At 37.8% G+C, this 24,769-nt stretch overlaps 2 protein-coding genes across 10 annotated transcripts in view; one reads left to right on the top strand and one right to left on the bottom strand.

The window, feature by feature from the left end:
- Positions 1 to 14,352, top strand: part of LOC137256169 (mediator of RNA polymerase II transcription subunit 15-like) — a 41,623-nt gene extending 27,271 nt beyond the window's left edge. For all 6 annotated transcript variants that reach the window (XM_067793917.1, XM_067793878.1, XM_067793911.1 and 3 more), the window contains exons 3-6: positions 8,538 to 8,628; positions 10,834 to 10,903; positions 11,306 to 11,374; positions 13,280 to 14,352. In XM_067793917.1, the coding sequence (XP_067650018.1) occupies positions 8,538 to 8,628; positions 10,834 to 10,903; positions 11,306 to 11,361 (217 nt within the window). In that variant the 3' untranslated portion in view covers positions 11,362 to 11,374; positions 13,280 to 14,352. The remainder of the gene's footprint in view (positions 1 to 8,537; positions 8,629 to 10,833; positions 10,904 to 11,305; positions 11,375 to 13,279) is intronic.
- Positions 14,353 to 15,200: 848 nt separating this feature from the next.
- The window catches only part of LOC137256067 (calcium-transporting ATPase sarcoplasmic/endoplasmic reticulum type-like), a 54,469-nt gene continuing 44,900 nt past the window's right edge, over positions 15,201 to 24,769 (bottom strand). For 2 of the 4 annotated variants that reach the window (XM_067793783.1, XM_067793774.1), the window contains exons 25-27: positions 22,743 to 22,860; positions 21,599 to 21,716; positions 15,201 to 17,031 (exon numbers count right to left, since the gene is read on the bottom strand). In XM_067793783.1, the coding sequence (XP_067649884.1) occupies positions 17,012 to 17,031; positions 21,599 to 21,716; positions 22,743 to 22,860 (256 nt within the window). In that variant the 3' untranslated portion in view covers positions 15,201 to 17,011. Of the gene's footprint in view, positions 17,032 to 19,094; positions 21,717 to 22,742; positions 22,861 to 24,769 lie in introns of those variants that run through there. The other 2 variants (XM_067793766.1, XM_067793756.1) reach the window with 1 other exon arrangement.

The following is a 24,769-nucleotide window of genomic DNA, read 5'->3' as shown; positions in this document are numbered from 1 at the left end:
GGTACTTTATAAAATTTTATGCATGAGTTCATTTTAATCAGTGAAAGCATGAATTAGCCAGCCATTAGGCATTGATATATTTCTTTGAGAATTTAATATTTGTTTTGCCTTAACCTGGTCTTGGGGGGATTTTGTAAATTTTGTCAAGAATGATCATTTTTAATTTCTGTTCAGCTGAAGTTGGGAATCACAGTTGGGATATTAATGAGCCCAAATGTTTGGCTTGTTACACAATAATTTTGTTACTGATCAAAAAAGATTTCAATGTGATGATTTTATTTGCTGAAATTTACACAAACAGACACTCTTTATCGGGGACTCTGTCGCTGATTGTGCACTAGGGTCATACCGACTCATCAGTGTGATACTGGAAATATGAACCAGTACTTATCATGTGAAGGATCTATGGTCATAATTAACAATAATTAGTTGACAACAGGAAAACCTTTTCAAATGAATAATACATGAATAATTTCCTGGCCTGTGATGTCCCAATATCTGAACCAGCATATACCGTATATACATGCATATAATGCGAGTTTTTCGTACCTAGAATAAGGGGGTCAGGAAGGAGGGGTCATATTATACATGGGGTATAAGATCTTCTGTTTTTTTCCAGCTGTTTCACTTTCAGTTTCCACTGATGATGTCAACTGGCGTTTGATAGCCATCCCGGCACTTCACAAGAAAACTTTGCATTTAGTCCGAAATAACTGTAACAGAATGTTCCCAACATGATATCATTATGCTTATTTACTTGGTGATAATTGATCATAGAATGAATTGTCAATTTACGCTTCATGCTCCAGAAAACATACTACTACAATGGACAGTTCTGGCCTAAAGGCATAATGAACATAAAACACCTATCACTGTGTGTGTCTTGAGTGAACAAGGTTATTTACAGGATAAAGAAATCTTCTACATTGGTCATTTAAAACAGCTTATACAGGCCCAGTTTTCACAACACTCTGTCAGTGGAAGGTGCGGTAGCCAAGTGGTTAAAGCTCTCGCTTGTCATGCTGAAGACTCGGGTTTGATTCTCCACATGGATACAATGTGTGGAGCCCTTTTCTGGTCCCCGCCACTCACTCTGTCTTACAATCTTGTCCTGGAGAGTTTTATCCTTTCTGTATTGACAAGCGAGCGAGATAACATAATTTATGCAATGAGGAAAAACACTAAATTGATCTTGTCCCTGAAGTAAAGGAATCAATCAATGAAATGTAGAATTGCAGTAGAGTCCAGCACTGAAATCATCCTTTAATAGTTCCAGCAGATTTGATGCTGACAAGTTTCTGCGTTGTCAGTGTTGACATGTTTTGGCAATCATTCGACACCACATCAGCATGTGTACCAGAAATGCAAAACATGTCGATTAGATCTCAAAAGATATCACCAATGCCATCTTTGTGTCATATTTGATGACACCCTTCACCCCCATCATCAGATAAGCTGTTTTACATTTATGAAGAGAGGGGATGGTATATCTGCCATAGTACATGGATGGGGCTAGTTGGTATTGTTCCGTATCACGCCTCTGCTCACTGGGTCCTTGTAATCAGAGAGACATTCCAATAAAGAAGTCATCAGACCAGGGAAAATAGACTAGATAGATACTGGCAGATACATACACTGACCTCATTGAACCTGAGGGTCATTATCTCATTTGAATTTAAGTAGTTCAGGAATGTTGTCAAGCAAGTTTGTGTTTTCTTCAGAGACGAAGCAGAACAGCTTCCACAATATGGCTTTAAAAAAATACTGCCTCTTAAGGAGAGTTAAAATTCCACCAAAACTGTAGCATTTTTAGGTCAGAACATATCAGATCATTTCATTGTTTGACTGGCATATATTGTGCCTTTAGACAAGAGACTATTCAGTGGAAACAAACATGGAATGTGCTGTCAGTATGTTCAAATTTGAGTGCTCTTTTCACATTAACTGGAAAGACATTTTTATATAGATTTTGAGATTCTTATTTTGTGAACACAGTATATGATTACACAATGCCTTGTAGAAAGTGGTCGAATGCACCACAATAATGATGTAATGATGGTAATGAAACATTGTCCAGGTGATCAGGTGATCACTCCCAGAATCTAGGTTCGAATTCTGGATTTACCTTGAACTCCCCAAAGCACTCAAATCTACTATACTGAGAAGGTGTAATCTCGGAAATAACAAATGTAACTCAGTCTAGTTCACAAAATTAAATAGTGTTCAGTGGGACTAACACAAATACCTGTTCTTCTTTCCAACAGTCTATGATAGAATTTTTTAATAGTATACATGGTATATGTGTGAAATCAACGGCGAACATAGTCAGTCTGTTTTATCATAGGGTTCAGAAGTATTATTTGTATATTAGAAGGATATTACGAACTCTTGTAACACAGCATACAGCTAAACACACAGTCAGTCTGTTGTATCATAGGGTTCAGAAGTATTATTTGTATATTAGAAGGATATTACGAACTCTTGTAACACAGCATACAGCTAAACACACAGTCAGTCTGTTGTATCATAGGGTTCAGAAGTATTATTTGTATATTAGAAGGATATTACGAACTCTTGTAACACAGCATACAGCTAAACACACAGTCAGTCTGTTGTATCATAGGGTTCAGAAGTATTATTTGTATATTAGAAGGATATTACGAACTCTTGTAACACAGCATACAGCTAAACACACAGTCAGTCTGTTGTATCATAGGGTTCAGAAGTATCATTTGTATATTAGAAGGATATTACAAACTCTTGTAGCACAGCATACGGCTAAACACACAGTCAGTCTGTTGTATCATAGGGTTCAGAAGTATTATTTGTATATTAGAAGGATATTACAAACTCTTGTAACACAGCATACAGCTAAACACACAGTCAGTCTGTTGTATCATAGGGTTCAGAAGTATTATTTGTATATTAGAAGGATATTACAAACTCTTGTAACACAGCATACAGCTAAACACACAGTCAGTCTGTTGTATCATAGGGTTCAGAAGTATTATTTGTATATTAGAAGGATATTACGAACTCTTGTAACACAGCATACAGCTAAACACACAGTCAGTCTGTTGTATCATAGGGTTCAGAAGTATTATTTGTATATTAGAAGGATATTACGAACACTTGTAGCACAGCATACAGCTAAACACACAGTCAGTCTGTTGTATCATAGGGTTCAGAAGTATTATTTGTATATTAGAAGGATATTACGAACACTTGTAACACAGCATACAGCTAAACACACAGTCAGTCTGTTGTATCATAGGGTTCAGAAGTATTATTTGTATATTAGAAGGATATTACGAACACTTGTAGCACAGCATACAGCTAAACACACAGTCAGTCTGTTGTATCATAGGGTTCAGAAGTATTATTTGTATATTAGAAGGATATTACAAACTCTTGTAACACAGCATACAGCTAAACACACAGTCAGTCTGTTGTATCATAGGGTTCAGAAGTATTATTTGTATATTAGAAGGATATTACGAACTCTTGTAACACAGCATACAGCTAAACACACAGTCAGTCTGTTGTATCATAGGGTTCAGAAGTATTATTTGTATATTAGAAGGATATTACGAACTCTTGTAACACAGCATACAGTTAAACACCTGATATCTAAACACCAGATAGTCGGTGATGTTGTATGTGCTGTGCTCTGAACAGTGTGTTTTTCAAGACCGACTGTCCTACATGATGCATAACAGTGATGAAATCGATCAATAATGAACAGCGCCGTATTGATCCGTAATGCATGAGTGCGTGACCAACAAGTACATCTGGCTGTTTCTGAAAGAGGCCTGGTTTGGGTGAACAATATTTGCCACTGTGGCTAGTGTTTCTTTATGATCCCACCCATCAAAGGCACTGCAATATTTTCAAAGTTTGATTCTTTAACAGATTTAGATTTGATACTCAGACTGATGGTTCTCAAATTGTCAGCACCATACCTATGGTCAACATTAAGTATCTGGTCCCATGTATATAGGGCCTCAGTTTAGTGCTCCAGGTTTTCTGTTCTTTGTTAGCTAATGAACTAGTAGTAAAATATGGCCGTGTTTTACTCGCAGATTCAAATTGCACAACTCTGCAACTCTGTTTATGAACTTTATGTTTAAGCTGGTAGTGATATGATTGTCCATTCTTTGTCAATTAGCGATAGAGGCGGTGTATTGATTGGATGGATGTTATAAAAGCCTACCATATAGATGAACTTTTTGTGAACTCTGACATGTTGAGTAGATTCTTCTAAACTAGGTAAATTTTGTTACACAAGTCAGCAACAAACTGAAACCATTTGTGCTATGTAACCTAATCCCAGATTGGTCAGAATTGTCACTGATTGCCTTCTCAGTGGAACAAAGTCATTCTTTGATTGGCTGGTTAAAGAGTGAAATAATACTGTATATTGCAAAGCTGTTATAATTATTCCCTGGTGTGTTATAATAGCGTATACATATTCTTAAAGAATGTGCCATGGCCCACTGCTTCACCAGTATCAGATCCAAGTCGCATAAAACAAATATTATGGACTCTTCCAAAAATCATGGGTTAAATTACAATATTTTGATCTCAAGGTAAATTATCGGTAGTTCCAAACTGGAAATGTTATATCCATATTAGATGGGGGTGGGGCAGGTGGTCCAGTTGTCACAGGTCTTGCATTTTGCTCGGGGAAGAGTTGCATCCCTTATGTACACTGATACCTTTCTCAAACACCATACCTGTATGCTCGAGTTTTTACACAAGCTGTGAACTTCTGAGAGCTGTTTTACTTCAGTCTTTTCTCCCTCATTAAGCTGATACACTTAGATGTCCAGGAATACTGTTCCATGTGGCATTCTACCTAAATCACTCCCTTATTCAACAGCTTACAGTCTCATGATTCCTTATTTGGCTATAACGTGTTTCTATTGTTTCATCTCGCCAAAAGCTCGACTTTGATTTCCCACAGCCCATTTCTGGTGTTCCCCTGTCATGATATTGCTAGAATATTGCTAAAAGCAGCGTAAAACACAACTCACTCACTTCTGTTGTAAAACACTATCAGTAATTCATGACTAACAAAGCTTACAGAACTTATATTTTACCATGGCAACATGTGTTTAATTCGGATCAGTAAACATTGATTACACACTTCCTTAAAACGATAAAACATTTCGATAAATCTCCACTATACCCAGGATGCATCTGTGGCTCAGCCAAATGAATTTATTACCTTCCTTGACTCGCTTTTTATTTAATCTATGCTGGGAAGTTGAGCGTACCAATCACAACTCACTTTCACTTTGTTTAGTTAGCTAACCGATTAAACTTGGCAACACAAATGATACTAAGGTACTCTGAACGACGAAGAAGGAGTTTTTGCATATTGTTTAAATGTTTTGGACTGTCAGTTTCTCTCAGTGATTTCTCCAGACCTTCACAACTGCAACTGCTATCTTTGTTGACACTGGTTGGTTGTAACAGTGGCTTAGCTGATTGGCTACTTTGAGAATGCGGAGCCAGCTAGGGGAGGTAATACATTTACCGGGCTGACTCATAGATGCATCCAGGGTATAAATGAGACTTATAGGAACATATACCCTAGAGATATTGAGGATGATCAGATACATGAATGAGGCAGATCTAACTGATCTGGAAAATGGTTCTTAGATGAAAGGAATAAGGTCAGTAAGTCAGTTAAAGTGTTCACTCGTGACACACCGAAGGCCTGGGTTCTATCCCCACCCTCAACATGCTCAATGTGTGAAGCTGATTTCTTCTAGTGTCCCCATTGTGGCGTAGAACTCACTCACTCTTCAATAAGCTACTGTTTAGTTATAGTGCACTCCCACTATTGTGGAGCGGTACCTTGCTGTAGACTGCCTATGTTTTATTGATGATCCCACATGTTTCCACCAGTACTGCTAAAGGGGAAGTAAGAGGTGTGTCAGTATGCAGAACAGACTACGACATGTTTCTTTATTGCATGTTTAAGAAGCATGGGTGACATGATTAGAATACAATTACAGTTTTTCCTTTTGATTAGAATACAATTACATTTTTTCCTTTTGATTAGAATACAATTACAGTTTTTACTTTTGATTAGAATACAATTACAGTTTTTCCTTTTGATTAGAATACAATTACAGTTTTTCCTTTTGATTAGAATACAATTACAGTTTTATTGAGTGCACATTGAAAAAGGTGTCAAAGAAAACAGCTGATAGCAACATTTAGATTCACGGCATAGGTAACAAGGGTTAGACTATAACTAATCTGTTTGTTAAATTTAAGAAATTCTTAAGGGATTTCTGTTTCTAGCTAAATCTGGCTGTTCGGTAGCCTGAATTGAACAACAATCTGGTATTGGATTTGGCCAATGGTGTCTACTCCTTATAAAATATGTGTTAACTAATTTGTTGATGATATTGAACAGATATTGGGCATACTATAACAGGGCTATATACTGTTCAAGGCAGCATAATACTCAATTTTATCTCACTCACTCATTCAATCTGTGTTTTCAGCAATAATTCCTATTTCCTGTTGCTCATTGCAAGATCCATTTGAAATACTCTTATCAACCCTGGAGCTTGTTGTGTTTATAATTCAGATAAATGTCATGAAGATTTATCATCTATGAATTATGCAAAGGACTTGAGGGTGGAAATATTTCTGCATTTGTTACAGCCATCAGGACAATTTCATCCAGTCACAAAGCTTTAGTTTTGTTTGAACTGTAGTGTGAATGTGATGGTCAACAGATCACTTGACTTAAAAACTCTGAAATGCAATTTCAATAACATTGTGTTAAGAATTATTTTCTGTAGGACATGTGTATGAAAATATTCTATAAAGATTTTAGAGTGTAACTGTTTTTTGTGGGATTAGAAGTCTATTTTGTCAATATTGAAGGCACAGTCTGTCAAGCCTCTTGAATCTAAAACCCTTATTAGATGTACAGTATTGTTTATTGTCCCTGCCTTCTATGTTTGTTTGAACAATGCAAGCACCTGTCTATAGCTGGTAATAAAGGCCTTTGTTAAACAATTCCTACTGTGACCCTTGACACCATGATGAGGAATGAAGTGTTTTATAAACAAACATTAGACTGTCACACGAACTGATTCTGGATATTGTAGGAACGAAATGATGGCAGTGTAGTCTCAAGCGGCACTGGGACAGGTAGATGGGGTACTCAGGATGGGTAGGTCATTGGTAGGACCTGGCAACCCACAGGATTACCCTGACCTGTTGTGAGTCATGACACCTTGTTTAATGGCAATAACAGTAAATCTCCATGGCTACAAGTCATTAATGTTGACTCTTCTATCTGACTTCTCTGTCACTCCTTCTAAGTTTGATATGTTTAAGTAGAAGTGAGTGTGTGAGTTTAGTTTTACGCCGCACTCAGCAATATTCCAGCTATATGGTGGCGGTCTGTAAATAATCAAGTCTGGACCAGACAATTCAGTGATAAACAGCATGAGCATAGATCTGCACCATTGGGGACCGATGACATGCGTCAACAAAAGTCAGTGAGCCTGACCACACTATCCTATCCGACAAACATAGTTGCCTGTTATGGCAAGCATGGGTTGCTGAAGGCCTGTTCTACCCCAGACCTTCACGGGTCTGTTTAAGTAGAAATAAGCTTAAGTATATGTATCATAAGACAGTTTTGTGCATGTGAAGAGTTTTGCCAGGCATGGACATTTTGTACCCAACACTTGATACTTGCATCATGGACTCTTGGTTTGGAGTTGGGGTTAGGGGTTGGGTTGGTTTGGGTAGTTGGGGTTAGGGGTTGGGTTGGTTTGGGTACTTGGGGTTGGCTACAACTGGAGCTAAAATTCAGATTCTGTCTTCTTTCAGGTGAAAGGTCAGCTTTACTTTGGAAAATGTCATTTTCAGCATGATAGGGTCATGTTTAATGTTAGCTTACATTACAGTGTGATAAAATAATTAAGCAGAATCAAGGCGTTTTTCACAACATGCCACAAAGTATTACATTAGACTGCTAGTGGTAGGGAGTCTCCCTTTAAGTGATATCTGTGTTAAGCTTTCAGTACAACATAACTCACAGAATGCTAAGTATGTAGCTCATGGCTGATTGTATCAAACCCTGCATATAGTCAATACCTGTTTGTGTTGATGACCAGGTGACGATAAATAATTCATTTTGACAACTAGGTCAGGACCTTGCATGTCAATGTGATGGACATATCAACGCAATTCAATTAGATATTGTAAATATCCTTCCACATTTGCCAGGATATATACTATTTAAAAAAGGTTAAGAAACACCTAAGTCTATTGTACGACTCTAGTCAAACTCTCATGATCCTTATCCTCTTTGAGTAGTATATATCTGCGAATGCAGATGGTCTATGTGTGGTCCGGCTTCTGAAGGACATTTTCATCATATGAAATATAAATCATATATGGAGCATAAATCGAACAATGTCAAAGCAACTGGCTGAATTCTGTTTGAGTCTGCAGCGAGTCATGAGTTTGATGTTTATATGGTTTTGTTACAGAGAGGCAGCTCGGGAAGGTGCAGAACTCGGGCCTGAAACCAACTCAAGTGAAGAAATGGAAAATGTCCTATACAATAGCGCTACAAGTCGGGTGAGGACCAGTTTGATAAGTGACAGCCTGATAAGGATGTGACATGTTTGAGTGTCAGCATATTTTAACAGCATGGGTTGTTGCTCATTGTATCAGTCATGGTATTGTCTGGTCCAGACTTGATTATTTGTTTATTGGAATGTTTCTGACTATAACCAACACTAAATTAGAACAATGCCTGACCTCACAATGTCCCACACAAATTTATCTCCATTTCCTAAGAATAATGCTATGAAAATAAGATGTGCCTCAGTTTCAGTATAACAGAAAAGCTCCATATAGTGGGAATGGATTGAATACACTGTTTTTCCTGAACTGTGTGTTAAGAAAAGCCATGCAGAGAGTACAAAGACTCCCTGAACAATGAATATGAGTCACTGCCTGTATCAGAGGCCAAACCCACCTCCCACGTGCTCCATAAATTAATATGCTTTCTTAATTCCACACTGCCCATAAGTAACCTAACTGGCACTTGACCCATTCCACCTGTCCAATCAGCAGGTACACACAGGTAGAACAGGTATATGGTCAGTGACTGGAGTATTGTAATCTGTGCATGTTCCTGCCATCTGGACTCAATGATGCTGATATTTGAATAGCTTTATGACAGGAACAACAGATAATGCGCTGACCTTTATGTGAACCGGTCTCTTTATTGCCATGTAAATGCTGCATTTTACCATGAAATAAATCTCAAACATGGAGGTTAATGGTGTCATGGGAGTCTAGTAAAATAGACCATGAAGTTCCTCATGACTTACATTTAGTTTCATAGCATTCTTTTGGTTCACATAGCCCTCACATCTGTGGGTTGTTTAATGACCTACACATTGTTTTCAAGCAATTTGATGGTTGCCTGTAAACAATAAAGTCTGGACGAGACAACCAGAAATTGATATTATTACCAAAACTTCCATGCTGTTATATTACTATGAGGTCACTTTTAGTTTTGGCCACCAATCAAGCTGATACTAATAAACCTAGTAATATTTAAACATAAAATAAACTTCAAAATTATTTACGGTGATTTATTTGCAACAGTTGTTAAAACAACAAGCTGTAATAATATTAATACCTTACCCAGCACTACATGTACATCCAGCTGACTTGACTTGACCACATCTGACAATAGAAGCGATCGATGTCTATTTCACTGTATGCGGTGCTGTTTACTATGCGATCTTCATGAAACACTTTAGCTTTCAGTTGTCACTTTGCTTTGCTTTCATTATGTTGGGAATCAAAAGTTCTATTCCTGCTCAAGACTAAATAGTTGTACAAATCGGAGAATCGTATGATTGGAATGTTCTCAACACTGAATCCCATTTTCGCATACTCGATACTTCGCCAAGTGTGGTAGTAAACCAGGTGACCTTGCGTTTTTTTATTCTGTCTTCATGAATCTCGCTTGGAGGAGGGAAAACCAAGTTTTCCAATGTTAAACCCATGTCTATCCAGGTCATTCGTTACGCTTTGCTTACTTTCTGACAGTTTCACACAAACTTTTGCTCCCTGGAAGTGGGAAAAACAAAGGGGGACAATCATTAAAGGGAGATAACAACCCTTATTGAACAGGCCTAAAGGGAAGTTGCCAATGAGTAGGGTCCAGTACGGTCATCGTTTCTTAATTTCAATCAGAAAAACATCATCATATATGTTGCTGACGATATTAATCATGATATAAATAGGTTAGAACACTCAGATCCTAGTGTGTAAAAATACCCATTTCATGAAGTAACTTGGCAGTTATCATTACCCATATTTTAAGTAAGATGTCTGATAAAGATATTACTTCCCTATGTTTTTTCGTATTGTAAATATTATCAAAATTGAATAGAATCTATTTATAATGCATGTTTGAAATATTTCTTGTAATACATATCCTTTTACTATACAACAACATGCTTGACCATTAACCACGGTCACAGTCAGGTTCAAAATGGTCTATCCTTGCACACAGAGAATAGCAATATGTCTCAAGCATGAATTATCAAGTTACAATTTTACAGGATAAAGAAATTATTATCCTCATGCTTTTAATATGATAAGTGTTAAATATTTTGCATAAATTAGAAAAAGAAATCTGCATTGTGCTTGCAAAATAATTTGCAACATATGTGTCCAGGGTCAGCTAATATTTGCTGTATGCAAAGTTTGTCTGTGTGTGCTACACAGTGAAGTGACATCCATGTTGTGTTTTTCTAGGAGCAGTACATGCAGCTGATTGCCACCCTTGTCCTCCACTTAAATGAAAAGAAGCGCAATGCACACCGAGGTGAGTAGACGGTGCCTCAGCTGACGACTACCATTGGGATTGTACTTTTAATTGACCCAGTATGATTTAGATATTCAGAACAGGCTGGCTGACATGGCGGACACGTCATCAGTTCCCACTTGCACAGATTGATGCTCATGATGTTGATAACAGGATTGTCTGGTCCAGACTAAATTATTTACAGACTGATGCTATATAGCTGGCATATCGCTGAGTGTAGCTAAAACTAAACTCACTCACTCACTGATCTTCAGTGGCAAAATTTGATCCAGGTTGCTTACGCATTTAACAACAATATCATGATATGGGTAATTGAACTATTGTTTTGAACTGTAGGAATTTTGTAAAATATGGCTTTTGTGATCTGATTTACAGCTTTTTATCCTGTTATTTGTTTCCTAGCTGCTGCACAACCAGGAGTCACTGGAGAGAGCAGCGGTGCCACTGCCAGTAAATAACCAGTCAGTCACAGTAAGTAATGGCACATACATAGGTCTGGTTGTCAACTGGTGTCTTTTGATGGTTTGGGAGTTCTCAATAAAATGACTTTTGCATTTCAGTGACAACAAATTTGACTTTGACTGAAATTGGTGGTAATGTTCTTCTCTGGAGCAGAACTTATCATAAAAACCTTTGTGGATATTAAAAAACTTAATCACATGAATCAACAGTACAGTCCATTTGAGTCAAAATCTCCACAATGAATTGCATTCTAACACAAAAACAAATACTTGTAAATGACTCAAACTAATGCCAAAGTGAATAGGAAAAGCACATTAACTCTGCAGAATTTTGTTGTAATTTTTGCCGACAAAATATGTAAGTTGTTTAACAAACCGTCATTATTTTCATGCGCTACTGCAAGATTTGTCATAAGGGTGTAGCAACAGCTCAGGTAAAAGCCAGGTAAGGGAGAGGCACAGGCAAATTAGTCACGTGACAGCTTATCCTATTGACTGAGTGATTGATTCATCTCACACAGTGAAGTTTACTGCTGATGTTAAAGTGTTGATACTCGGTGGGGTAGACCATTTTATGATAAATTTCTTAAACGACATCTTGTGCTGTTGGGGTGCCAGAGCAGCAATTGAAAACATTATTAAAACAATGACAAACTCCATCTTCAAACACGAGTGCCCAGGAAGGGGTCGTATCAAAATCCAGGAAAATTGAAAAACTTGATTCGCTTCAAAACAACTAGTCCAGAACACAATCCTAAACTCAGCATTCCCTCTCATTATCTAAGTACCAACTTTGGAAATTGCTTCATAAGTTCAGATTTCAGTACACCAAAGTTAGCGGGAAAGTGAGACGTGTTCTTTTTGAAAGATCGCAGAAATAATTATTTACGCACAATACATCAAAAGAGGGAAGAGGGGTTTGAACCTGTATATCTTCATGAGACTTGGGTGAATGCAAGCCACACTGCAGAAACACAATGAGTTGCTAGCGGATTGAACTCATCTGGGGTATCATCAAATCTGACACTGCCTGGAATAATATATATTTACATACACCCTTGCAGTATCGAATGAAAATAACTTTTATATTTTGTTGACAAAAATTATATGATTATTTGTTTTTGAGTTCAAGTGCAATTCATTGTGAGATTTTGAATCAACTGGACTGTACCACTCTATTGCCATTATCAGCAGTACTGAGCAACATCAGAACATGGAATCACCCAAGCAGTCTGTTTTTGATCAAGCATGCTAGTACATGTATAGTTTACACTGTACAGGTTGTTCAACTTGACCTGATCAAGTGAATACTAATGCATTGTGTGGCCGTGTCACAACTTGTTGGGTCTGTTTTTGTGAAGGGCCTTTGTCAGCTAATTGTCAGCATGTCTGAACAGCCAAGACAAGGTCGCCATTTGAGATCTCAGTGTCGAGAAATTGTCAGCCATGCACTAAGGTTCTTAAGACAGTTAGCTACAGATGTTTTAATGTTTCCTATTTCGGCTTTTAGGCAGTGAGCAGCAGCAGTGAATTGAATTCTGATAGTAACAGACTTTACGTTGTAAAGTTAGTAAACCCAACCAAGATAGCTGTAAGAACAATTCAATTAAAACATGAAATGATTGTTTTTTCAGAAGTGTCGTTTGCCAGGACAAATACTGTAATGAATGCATGTTTTGCATGAATGCAACAATAACAACATTCGCCATTTGTCTCCCCCAGGTCATGCATATGAAGAGTAGTGACTCAGGTCATGCTGAACAACCTGTTTTTGTTAAGTCAGTGTGAAGAACAGTTAACAGTTAACATAGTTCATGAAGGGGATATTGGCACCAACATTATTCAAACAAGAAGAAAATGTAACATTTTTCATGTTTTACAGTGCATTTTATAAAAATCCATAATTTTTTTTCAGAAATGACGTTGTTTCTTGGACCATGAAAGAAGTGATTTTACAGCTCCACAAAGTCATGAATTTTGGAAGTGTGTTATATGGATATGACTTACAGTTGCATGCATTGTCTGAAAGTTGGATTTGGTTGTATTTTAGCAATCAACAGACATGAACACACGCAGGAAAAATATACTACAATATGCTGATTTGTAATCTTAACAACTTTGTAATGATGGAATATTACTCACTTTAATTTAAACTGTTAAATTATTTATATTTGTTTGAATGTCTCACATCCAAAGTTATGAACAAAAACGTGATCTCCTGCAAAGGAGACAACTCTAGTTTTGAATGTTTGTGTGTGAACTTTGGGTCAAACAAAACTTACTCGATAGAATTTTAGTACTGTACTTTTCTTATACCATTTTACAATATTAGAGTATATCTTAAATGTGTGTCTGTTATCAGAGTTAATTCTTACTTTTTGTAGTTAGTGTTTTTAATTAAACAAAGATTCATTATTACTTGCCGATTTTTGTGTACAATCCTAGTAAGTCTTGTTAATAGCTGAAGGCTTTAGATCTGAATTTGTTTTGGGTTGCACTTCCTGTTTTGATACCAAGTGTCAGAGAAGATCAAAGTTGTTTGCATTCATCTCATTTTTTTGATCTTCGTTTGCACGAACTCCCCAATCTCAGATGTGATGTTCAACCAGCCATGTGTGTGTAACACACACACAAAAAAAACCAACAAAGCATGAAGTGTAATCCTCCTCTGCCAAAGAGCGTTTCAAAGTGAGACAAAGTACCATCAATCTGAATAGACCACGTTGTCAATGAAGCATTCCAAACTTTCCTTATTCCTGGGTGTGGACTTACGTCCCTTTGTCAACAATCTGCAGTCATACAGAACTTTGAGGAGATAATGATTCTCCGTGTTCATGTTTACAACTCCACATGCTGTCTGTCTATCCTTCGGTTCTTGCTTTGGTGCTTTTGTATCTTGTATCCTGTGGATATGTCTGCTTCATCACACTACATTGGGAGATATACATAACCTTCAACAGAATAAATTGGTTGATGTCATGTATGAAAGTACTTTGTTGTTTTTTTTGTCATCAGATTTCCATTATATAGTTCCTAATTGTTTGATCAGCGTTCAAGTTGGTTGTCATATAATAAAGCATACTTGTAGGATGTCAACGTCTTGTTTATTTCATGGAGCAGGGATTCTGCTAACCGAGATGGTTTATAACCCAAAAGCAAGACAACGCTGTGTGCAGGGAACAAGATGTGGTTAACCAGAAATCCAGGCACTAATAGTATAGCTGTAGTGCCACAATTATCTTGAATGCTTTCACAATCATCTCGACTCTAAAATAGTCTCAGGCATTAACTGTTTGCAACTATTAAATTAAATGTTTTATATTTAGAGCAGATCTGTATTGGTCCACCCAATGAGTATTCTGTGCTAGTTATGATTCCAACCACCATTGCTGATTAGATTACCCTGAGACGATGAAGCGATAATCTCCCCCAAAGCAATGAATGTGACACGCACTTCTGTTTGTGTATTGGTCAACCTAGCTTTGTTCAAATATGCCCCATGATAAATGGTCTCTGAAAATAGTACAAGTATTATTCATGTTCATTTATGTCAGTGTTAATCCTGGATAATAGGAGAAATGTGACACATCTGAACTGAGCCAGCTTGTAAATGTTTGAATTGATTTATCAGCCATTATGAATCCACATGGTGAGACAGAATGATGTGTGTCTGTGCAAAGTGGCAGATTTCCTCAAAACCAACGTAAAAATGTGCTTACCCCTGTGACAGGGCTACCCCTTTTGCTAGCTTCCAGTTAGAGACTGACACGTGTCACCCTAGTATTAGAACTTTCAGTCACTTAATAAACTATATATATATACATAACACATTCAGATTTGTAGAAAACCGATACTTTAATCTATAGGAAATGTACAAATCAGGATTATATCTACATAAAATAAAATCTGTTCCTCCGTGTGGGGCCAGGGTGGGCACTACAGGGGGTTCCGCATAGCAGATTCCACCAAAGAGTCCCTATGTCTGTCTGTCTCACTCCACCTCCTGGTATCACAACAGTTATGAGTTGGAGTTGCCTCCCTTGAGCATCTAGTGGCCATCTTTGATAATACTGGAGCTTCCCCAGCGAGAATTGTTGCATAAGTGTGACGATTTGTTGTCCCCCTGGCCCCAAACAGCAGACTCACGTTCCATCTGAGGTAACATTTCATGGGAATATGATACAAGTCAACCCAAGTATATATTCGTTGCCTTAGCCCAGATAAATTAACGATCTAAATATATCCCTAGAAAATCCAATTTGATCAATCCAGGATTTGTGATTATATTAATTTGGTGTCTGTACAACTTACCGCGAAGTATGGAACTCATTTGCAAAGAGGAAGGATAACTCTTTGGCAATGTGGTAATCAGTCATGATGTATATGATCTCAATAACAGCCAATATGAACAAAAGCTTCCCTAACCTCTAAACATTAAATCTTCACCACACAAAATAGTAACAAAGTTGCATGAATAAAGGTTCAGAAACTTCCCGTGGCACAGAATGATCCTAGGTCAAGGAGGCTCCAAGGTCAAGGTCATCTGTCCGATAAACATGGCAGTCGTGAGTCAGATCGCAGATGAATGAGACTTGACAGAATTATATAAATCTCTTCTATTTTACACACACTCAAGCCAGGCATCCATGATCATAGGAGAATATAATAATAATAATTATAATAGTTACAAGTCAGACCTGTCGTTGCATCTTCGCTCATCACATCCAATACGGTGAGAAGGTGTCCCGATTATTCACATTAATATCTTCAATATTTGGATGAAGAGTTCACTCGTAGGCACACACTTTACTACTTAACACGAAATCAGAAACATACACGTTTAGGAATTCAGGATCTCCTAAACTGTAGGCTAGAAGTATCAACAGAGGGCGCCAACAGCCAAGGTCAAGGCCACAAACTAATTGCACGCTGGGAAAAATGAACATAAACAGCAAAGGAAGAGTACGTATTCCCGACATCCTCCATCACATGATAGCTGTGTACCACCACAGTGAGACCCGGCAACCCGCACTGTTTCTCCAATAGTCCATCGCCGCCGATGTCTGGCTGCTGCACCGCTCTAGCGGTAATCGTAGGGGACGTAAGGCTTGCGTGGGGCTGCCTCAAAGACACCCGGCATAACTGGAAAAGCGGAGGGTGAATTAAGAACTCCGCCACAAGACTGATCTTGACTCCACCTCTTTCCATATACCCACCAGGAGATGTCCATGTTTTGCAAGCAATACTTACGCATACACGATAAAAATACCTTCAAGATAAAATTTGAAATATAGAGGTTTGTAAAACTCAGTAAAATCCACAAGAGAACAGACATACCATGTCATGCATAACTACACTTCTGTAACTACGCACGTATACGCGCACTGATAGGCGTTCTTTAACTATGAGCTTGCGTCAGTCTGCCGCCAGGCCGAGATTGAAGATGATATGGGTTTCAATCCAACCTGGCGGAATAAATGCACACTTTGCTAATCATTTGCGGCGCACACAAAGTTGATGCATTCCAGCGCGATTTGCCAAGAGACGGCAGGCTAGAGTGCAAGTACGAGGTTGCTGGTCTCGTGTGGAGTGGATCACATGACCTGTCATGATGGTCTCGAGAGTATCACATCTTGGCGTCAGCCAATCAGAAAAAGCCAGGAAGATCTGAAAGAGGACAAAGAATGACCCATCAGGAAATGACCTTGACCTTTGTTTTACACTCAGAGAAATGTCAGTAACATCAGTAAAAGGATCACACCATAACTGGCAGCCGAGGCCAACAAAATTCCTTCCTTACAAAAATCCTGTCATTTACACCAGAAGTTCAAATATGTTATAAATTTGTGTTGAAATCCAAACATTGAGGGGTTAACCCTTAAACGTTATTTGATGTAATGAGAAAAGCTACTTATACATTTGAATATTTGTGTGCACCCAGTCCCAGGGGTTAGACGAAGTAGTTGTCATTCACATAACGTACCTGCAGTTGCCGTATTGTCCTCGCATCATTCTTGAAAGTGTGAAATACTTAACTACGACTTTTCCATATTAAAACCTTACTTGTCTTGAATTTAAGGAATTATTTACGAGTGGGTCAAAAGGTGTAACACATGGTCACCAGTATCGCAGCAGATCCATGGCGGTAAGAATGACCTTGTCTGAAGATCTCCGACAACCAGCAGTGCAAGCACAGATCCACCATTGGTACTGGTCACACAACCGATTCCAAGTCTTTTGTAATAATGTATAGATTGCCAAACAGATAGGGGATATTTGTTCATAGTGAAGACAGCACACAGTTTAACAATGACAAAAAGTATCACCAATAATATTCGCATCCTAACATTTCTGTTCAGTCCGGTTCACACCCATACACACCACAAACATAACTAAATAAGCATTAATAAAACCATAAAAATGTTGATCCCAAAGTTTTCTCAAAGATTTGTAGAGGAACATAGGAGAGACAAGGAGAGCGAAACAGTGACCAGTCCTTAAATATTTCAATATTCTGCTAAGGATATCTTAGGTAAGTAGGTGATTCAAACTTATTCACTAAATGCTGGAGCAAAATGTACAAACCAACGTTTTCAAGTTTTCATGATTCACTTTCCTCTTTGATATTTAATTACATAAAAGGACTTAGTCACATCCTGAAAAGCCTGGCAGAGGTACGGAATTAGCAGGGAAAGTTGCGCATGCAGTCTAAAGAATCAAAATAGAAATTAACAGTCAACAAAAAGAAATATATAACATTTAGAAGAGAAAGAACAATTGAAACATTTTCAGAATGAAACTAAAGGTCACACAAGATATAATAAATATAACAAAGATATACTCTCCAAAATTAGATGACTGGTTTTCAGTACCGAAGGGTTCACACAGCCATGCAAGATGCCAAATTCACCTCATAATTAGACAAAGTATCGACAGAAACTGACATGCACTTAGTCCACTAGTTCTAACGTCTAGAAAACAACTTCAAAGTTAATTAGCAAAACGAAATCATAACCATCATAGTTTTATCAAGACAAAGTGTAAATTATGATTAGTCTGACATGTCTCATCTGTATATGAAAAATAAAAATAATTTTTTATAAATAATGGTAAGTGTTTGAATGAAATGAAAATCTTTACCTAATAAAATGTCTGGAAAATGTGATTGAATAACTAACCTGTGACTGTGTCTAGATTGCGTTATATTATATTTTGACATGGAAGCAGTCGTAGGAAGCAGTAGCTTTAGGTGCAGTTGTGCGAATGGAACGGCCAAGTCTTTAGTTGCAAGAGGACAAGGGGCGTGAGCGTCAGCCGCCATCTTGAATAGTACAGCCTGCACTTGACCGCAGAGAGAGTTGTCATGGGTGTTAGTCCATAGGTGTTATTGTCTATCATGTGACTTGCATTCACAGATCAGGGTTACTTCACAAACGGGTATGTCAAACGGGTGATTTATTTTGGAATGACTTCGCAGGCACAACTGCGATCAGCCCAGCACAAGAGAAACAAGCTGATGGAAGATGGCCGACAAAGGAGACAAACTTAGACACAGAAGAAATCGACCAGTTTTCCTCAGTTCATTTCCCAAGTTTCGAAGCTGATGTCACAACTCAAGAAAACAAAATCAAGCGACCAAAATCAAACGGTTTTTGTGCCACTTAACTTTTTCGTGAAAGTTAAAATTTTCTCACACAGAGAAAGAGCAAACTCGAACACATCATGCAAAATCCAGTTAAAAGAACGTCTTTATTTCTGTACAACATGGTATGACAAGGTGGTGTCTCTCCTCATGCAAGAAAGACGGCACGTGAGCGCAATCTAAGGTATCTACTAACCAAACAAAGTCACTAGACAGATGGTCGATACTACAAGCAATGGCTGCTGAGGCAGGTACACATCTGACTGCCAGGGACCCTAAACCTTCAAATATGGTGTCTTAAGTCCTAGCTCGCTATTTACAGATACAGGTTAAAGCTGGTCTGACAATATATTAAATACTCTGTATGATAGGATAATGAGTATTTACAAAATTCATGATTATTTGCATCCAGTGAAATTTGCATTCAATGCCAGGGGATATTGTAACCATGGTAATGTAAATAAATAGTAGGAAATGCTGGCAATATGGACTGGGTTAGAACTAAGAAGTAGGACAAGCAGACACGAAGAGGCAGCTCAAGGTCATTCTTTACTTGCAGACATGAGAAAGCATTGTCCTCCACAACTAAGAAAAATCTGGTTAATAAATAAACAATTTGACATTCAATGGGGAACTGGAGTTTGGACAATATTTTCTCACCAAATGAAAAGCAGAATTTCGACCTGTGTCAGACCAATGTACTTTAGTTATGTATATTTTTGTCCTATGTGAGCGACAAATAACAGTATTGCATAGAAGGTTTTGTTTTGTTACAGATCTCATCACATAAAGTGTGCAGTGTCTTCCGTTTGGACTATTGCTGTTGGCACTATTGCCTATCTGGAGCCTAACAATTCCTGTTTACTATTTAAAATTGAGGAGAAATCCATTTTATGGTAGTAGTAAAAACATACCTACATTGCAAAAATAGTTAATTCTAAAAAACATATGAGTTTCTAATTACCACTGTTAGTGAGGTATATGATAAGAGACCAAAGATTTGAGAGATATTTCAAAGACAGGAAAGAAATCCCAATTCCAGTGTTATACACGTGCTGTAACCATGGTAACCATCTAGACATATCACTCAACCCTGTCACAGCCCTCAAGTCTCAATGATGATACATCAAGCATTTAAATAACATCAACATTGTCAAGTTCACAATTATCTTAAATATATCAGACATTTAACAATAACGAGTATGAGAAAAGGCTTTAGGTGAAATGTTGAAAAATATAAAATAAATTCTCCAAAATATTTTTGAAAATGAACAAGGTTCTTGAAACTTGCTAATAAATTAGGAACTCAATATTAATTTAGGTATTTTGTGTTATGATTGTCGAATTAAAATTATCTGAATGTGAAATGATCAATTTATGTAGAAAACTGTGGGATATATCATCAATAGAGCTTGCTAAATGAAGCATGAAATGGTAAGAGATTTGCTGCCCAAACCAAGTTGTATAGTATATGCTGACATGACGGATAATCACTTTAGCAATACAGAAATGAAGATCTTATGATAACAATCACAGATTATGTTGAATGAGAATGTTTATGAACATATTGCAAAAAGATGAGACTTATGACAGTGACGAACAAAATAGAAACCATTTTCACATTCACAAAGAAACACACCGATCTCTACACATCTTGGTTAGAGCAAATAAACGCTTTAAAAATCACAATCTCTACCCAGAATTCGTTTGTACAAAATGGTCATATAACAAGTACCAAGAAATCATCAGTACACTGTACAGTCTTCTCAAAGAATAATTTACATACAAGAGTAAAATCAACTAAAAAATTGCCATTCCTTACACACCACACAGACTGGTTGCCATGGCTATGAGTGATGCCTCGTACCGTCACTGTGTGCGGAGGGAGCACGGCAGCCATTCAGATCATTATACTATTTTCCTAACACACTAACAAACACAGAGTTCTACAGTCTGGGCATGCACTTGGTACGACCCTGTGACGCCATTTTACCCTAACTCACATCTTTGTAAATGATTTGACTTGTTTTAATGGAATGTAATGGTGTTTTTAAAATTATACTGTGAGTATGCCTTAATACAGTCTGAAACACATGAAGGTTTGAAGATGTATGAAATTCTAAAAATATGCATAGCCATTAATGACTATATTCAGACATGCCCAGAATGTAGACTCTCACTGAAACACAGTTACCATCAACTAGACAGAAAAAGTTGAAATATTTTAAAACATATTATGATAAAAGTGGTTTACACCATGTTAGTTTTTGAAAATATACCCAATCAATAATTCCCCTTGTTGCTATGGTAACTGCATTTGGATCTCAACCAATCAAACAGCAGGGAAAGAACACAGTGTTACAGAGTTGATCGAGCTTGGAACAAGGGTGGGTGGGAAGCAAACCCCAGGAAAACAATAGCATTCAGGGTGGGTGGGCGTATCACACACCACCCACCTCACAATGGGCACGTCACACCATGCCCTTTGGTAGATCTGCTAACACAGTCATCATAATGGACAGACGATTATAAGTCCAATATAAACAGCCCACATTAGAATTGGCCCATACAGTTCAAAGAGGAAGTTTTTACCATCAGCGAATTTTCTGGCGATGAACTTGAGTGTTTCATCCAGTAGGATGACAGGTATAGAGATCTTCATTACTGCGATCCACTCCTCAACGTTCAGTGGTGTGATTTGGAAAATCACCTGTGGAGAAAAAGAAATGAGTTCTTGAGTTGTTGAAAGATGCTGTAAAGGAGTGTGGTCTTAAGCAATATACTGCAGCCTGTGGTGAGTGAGTGAGTTTAGTTTTACTCCGCTTTTAACACAATTCCAGAAATACAGCGGCAGGAGACACCAGAATTGGACTTTACACACTGTACTAATAGTGAGTGAGTGAGTGAGTTTAGTTTTACTCCGCTTTTAACAAAATTCCAGAAATACAGCGGCAGGAGACACCAGAATTGGACTTTACACACTGTACTGATAATATGTGAAATTAAACCCAGGTCTTGGGTGTGACAAGCAAACATTTTGACAACTAGGCTACCCCATTGCCCCTTACGAAAAGAGGAGAATGTGTAAACCATTTGGCTAGGCTACCGACCAAAAGATGCTTTCAGAGTTTCAGCCATATCATCAGACTTATTCCATCGGCAATATTATGATTATCTGACTAGATAATCAATTTGGACCAGACAACTCTGTGGGTGATATCATGAGCACAGAGCATAGATCTGGAATATAGTGACAAGTGTAGACTAATCTGTTACATCACAGCAAGGATGAGAGGGATGTTACTTGGTGCAGCATAAAATACTACTGCAGCACATGACATATCACGCGATAAAAACATTTAAGGCAGTATTACAACACCGAAAATCAGCATGCCAATTGCAGCTATGCATTCTGATACACGTAACAATTACAAGACACATTGTGCACATTTGACTTGAACAAGGCCATCACAGAGCTCCATGACCAAATAAGTTAACTGATGGCTATCTGTCGCTCACCAAAAATGCAAAGGTGCTTACTTGGCAAGTGGAGACAAATAGCATGACATGTTGACATGTAGAGAGCAACTTGAAAATCGGTTTTCAGATGGAAACTTAGTATTGTGTTCAGAAGATTCACAAAATTGATCAGTTTTAAACAAAATTTGTGGAAATCTGTGAAAATTGCCATCCCTGAGAGAGATAACGAGTATGAGAAAGGGAGATAACTGCTTACCGACATAAAGTCGACGTAGAGGATGAAGAAGTGCAAGAACATGGAGAGTCCGATGGCAAACATCAGCCACTTGTTGGACCAGGGAGGCATGACCATGAGAGACTGGTTCTCACTCAAGCTGAAACACCACTGGCAGGTTAGACATGGCAGCATCACAGGCAGTCACAATGTCATAGACAAACCCTGCAGATACACTTTACCAACAACAAAACAGAGGAGCATTTCCAGTTTATTTGGTATTTAGCAATACCCAGTTATATCACATCTGAGTTAATAATCAAATCTAGACCAATTCTAAGCCTTCTAAATTCTTCTAAAACAGGGACAAATACTGAAGTGGTTTTGAAATGTTCCCTTCGTCCAGCCTTCTGTATACATACAATTTCTGTTCCATGTACACCCAAACAGGGCCTCAATACAAATATCATGGTGATGACCTTTCATCAAATAAGTTGCCCCTATGGATGAATTGCTGAGGACTACTCCTAATCCCTATCTCAGAGACGTCTAATCAGTATTAGATTTGGGTGAAATTTTGAGTGGGTCCAGACTGATGAAAATAATGTTTCTGGACCCCCTCCAATGTTAAATAGATGGGCAGATGTAAAACAGAGGTGGTCCTCACTGAATTTGATGAGTCAAAACACTCCAAAACCCTCTCTTGAGCCAACACTGCGTCTTATATACTTAAACATGGCGTATAAAAACGTTCCAACAAATAGGTAATGATTCTTCAAGCACTCAGTGTGACTTTAACACTTGATAACCTGATTTGATGAACAAAATTTATCCTCAATTAGGGCCTTTAAGCTAAACATTGCCATGAGGATGGATAAGTCCCTTAAGTTTCTTACAGGAAACACCTGTCAAACATTCACAAGACAAGGGAACAACCTTCATCTCATAAATGATAATCCTATTTGTAACAAAACATATTTTCAAAAGGAACTTTTGAGCATTGTAGGTGCCAACAATAATCTGACAAGAATCCTAATGGCCTTAAAGAAACTATACTATTCAACATTTGCTAAGAACCATAACATCCATTTCATTAAGGTTGTGTTCCTTAAAGGTCACATGCAACGTAAAACACAACTTTGCAGATTCTGGTACCTTTCGGTGTGCACTTACCGAAACAAATCATAAAAAATGCCAATTTAACCTATAAAGTTGAAAAAAACGCGATGAAAACAAAGCCCGCGAAATCGGAGTTCAAACGTTTCACTAAATTCCCCCCAGCGCTGGTGAACAGTGAATAGGCTCGCGGAGCTTGAAACAACATGCATGCCCAGCGTCGTGAGCAGTAGTCTAGTCTTGGTTGTGTACACAAACAAGTAAATAATCTACTTGTTACGTAAAAACAACTTGTTGATTGTGGTAAGCAGTCTCTGTCACAGAGAAAGCTCAGTGTCTGGTTTATTCACACCTGCCTGTCTGCAGTACACAGCTTCAATCACTGACCACGTGCAATTTAAACTTAACACCTATCAGACTATACGACATAAAGAAAATATGTTGATTTATGACTCGTGCACCCGAGTCCCGTGTCTGCCACATTATGTAATTAGGCACGTGGGATACACATGACATGTTTTTATGTCTGTGGGTTGTAAACATACTACATTCATTTTTTTTTCGGATGACTGTATCTGACGGAAACTGGCGCAAACTCTTGTCAGCTTTAAGTCCTGCTTTGTACTTGGACGAATGACAGATTCCAGCCACTCAGTAGTTTACCATCTTTACAGACATGATTTTTGATTGGATCGAACGCAAATTCAGAGAACAGATATTTTCCAAACCCAACATCTCTATATACATTCTTCATGGATAACGACTTCTTTTAGTGTATATAATTTTGTTTGACAACAGTATATGAATCCATATTGAAACGACGCATCAAGTACACAAAAAGAAGTTGTTATCCATAAAGAATCTTACTTTCTTGTGACTGGCTATACTTCTAAAATGCCCATCAAACAGATCATCTTTCTGTACACACAATGAACCCTCGGCATATCAGCAAA

The sequence above is a fragment of the Haliotis asinina genome, chromosome 1 (assembly GCF_037392515.1).
Source record: "Haliotis asinina isolate JCU_RB_2024 chromosome 1, JCU_Hal_asi_v2, whole genome shotgun sequence".
Lineage (NCBI taxonomy): Eukaryota > Metazoa > Mollusca > Gastropoda > Lepetellida > Haliotidae > Haliotis > Haliotis asinina.
Note: the sequence above shows the minus strand (reverse complement) of the source record. Positions and strands in the feature narration are given on the sequence as shown.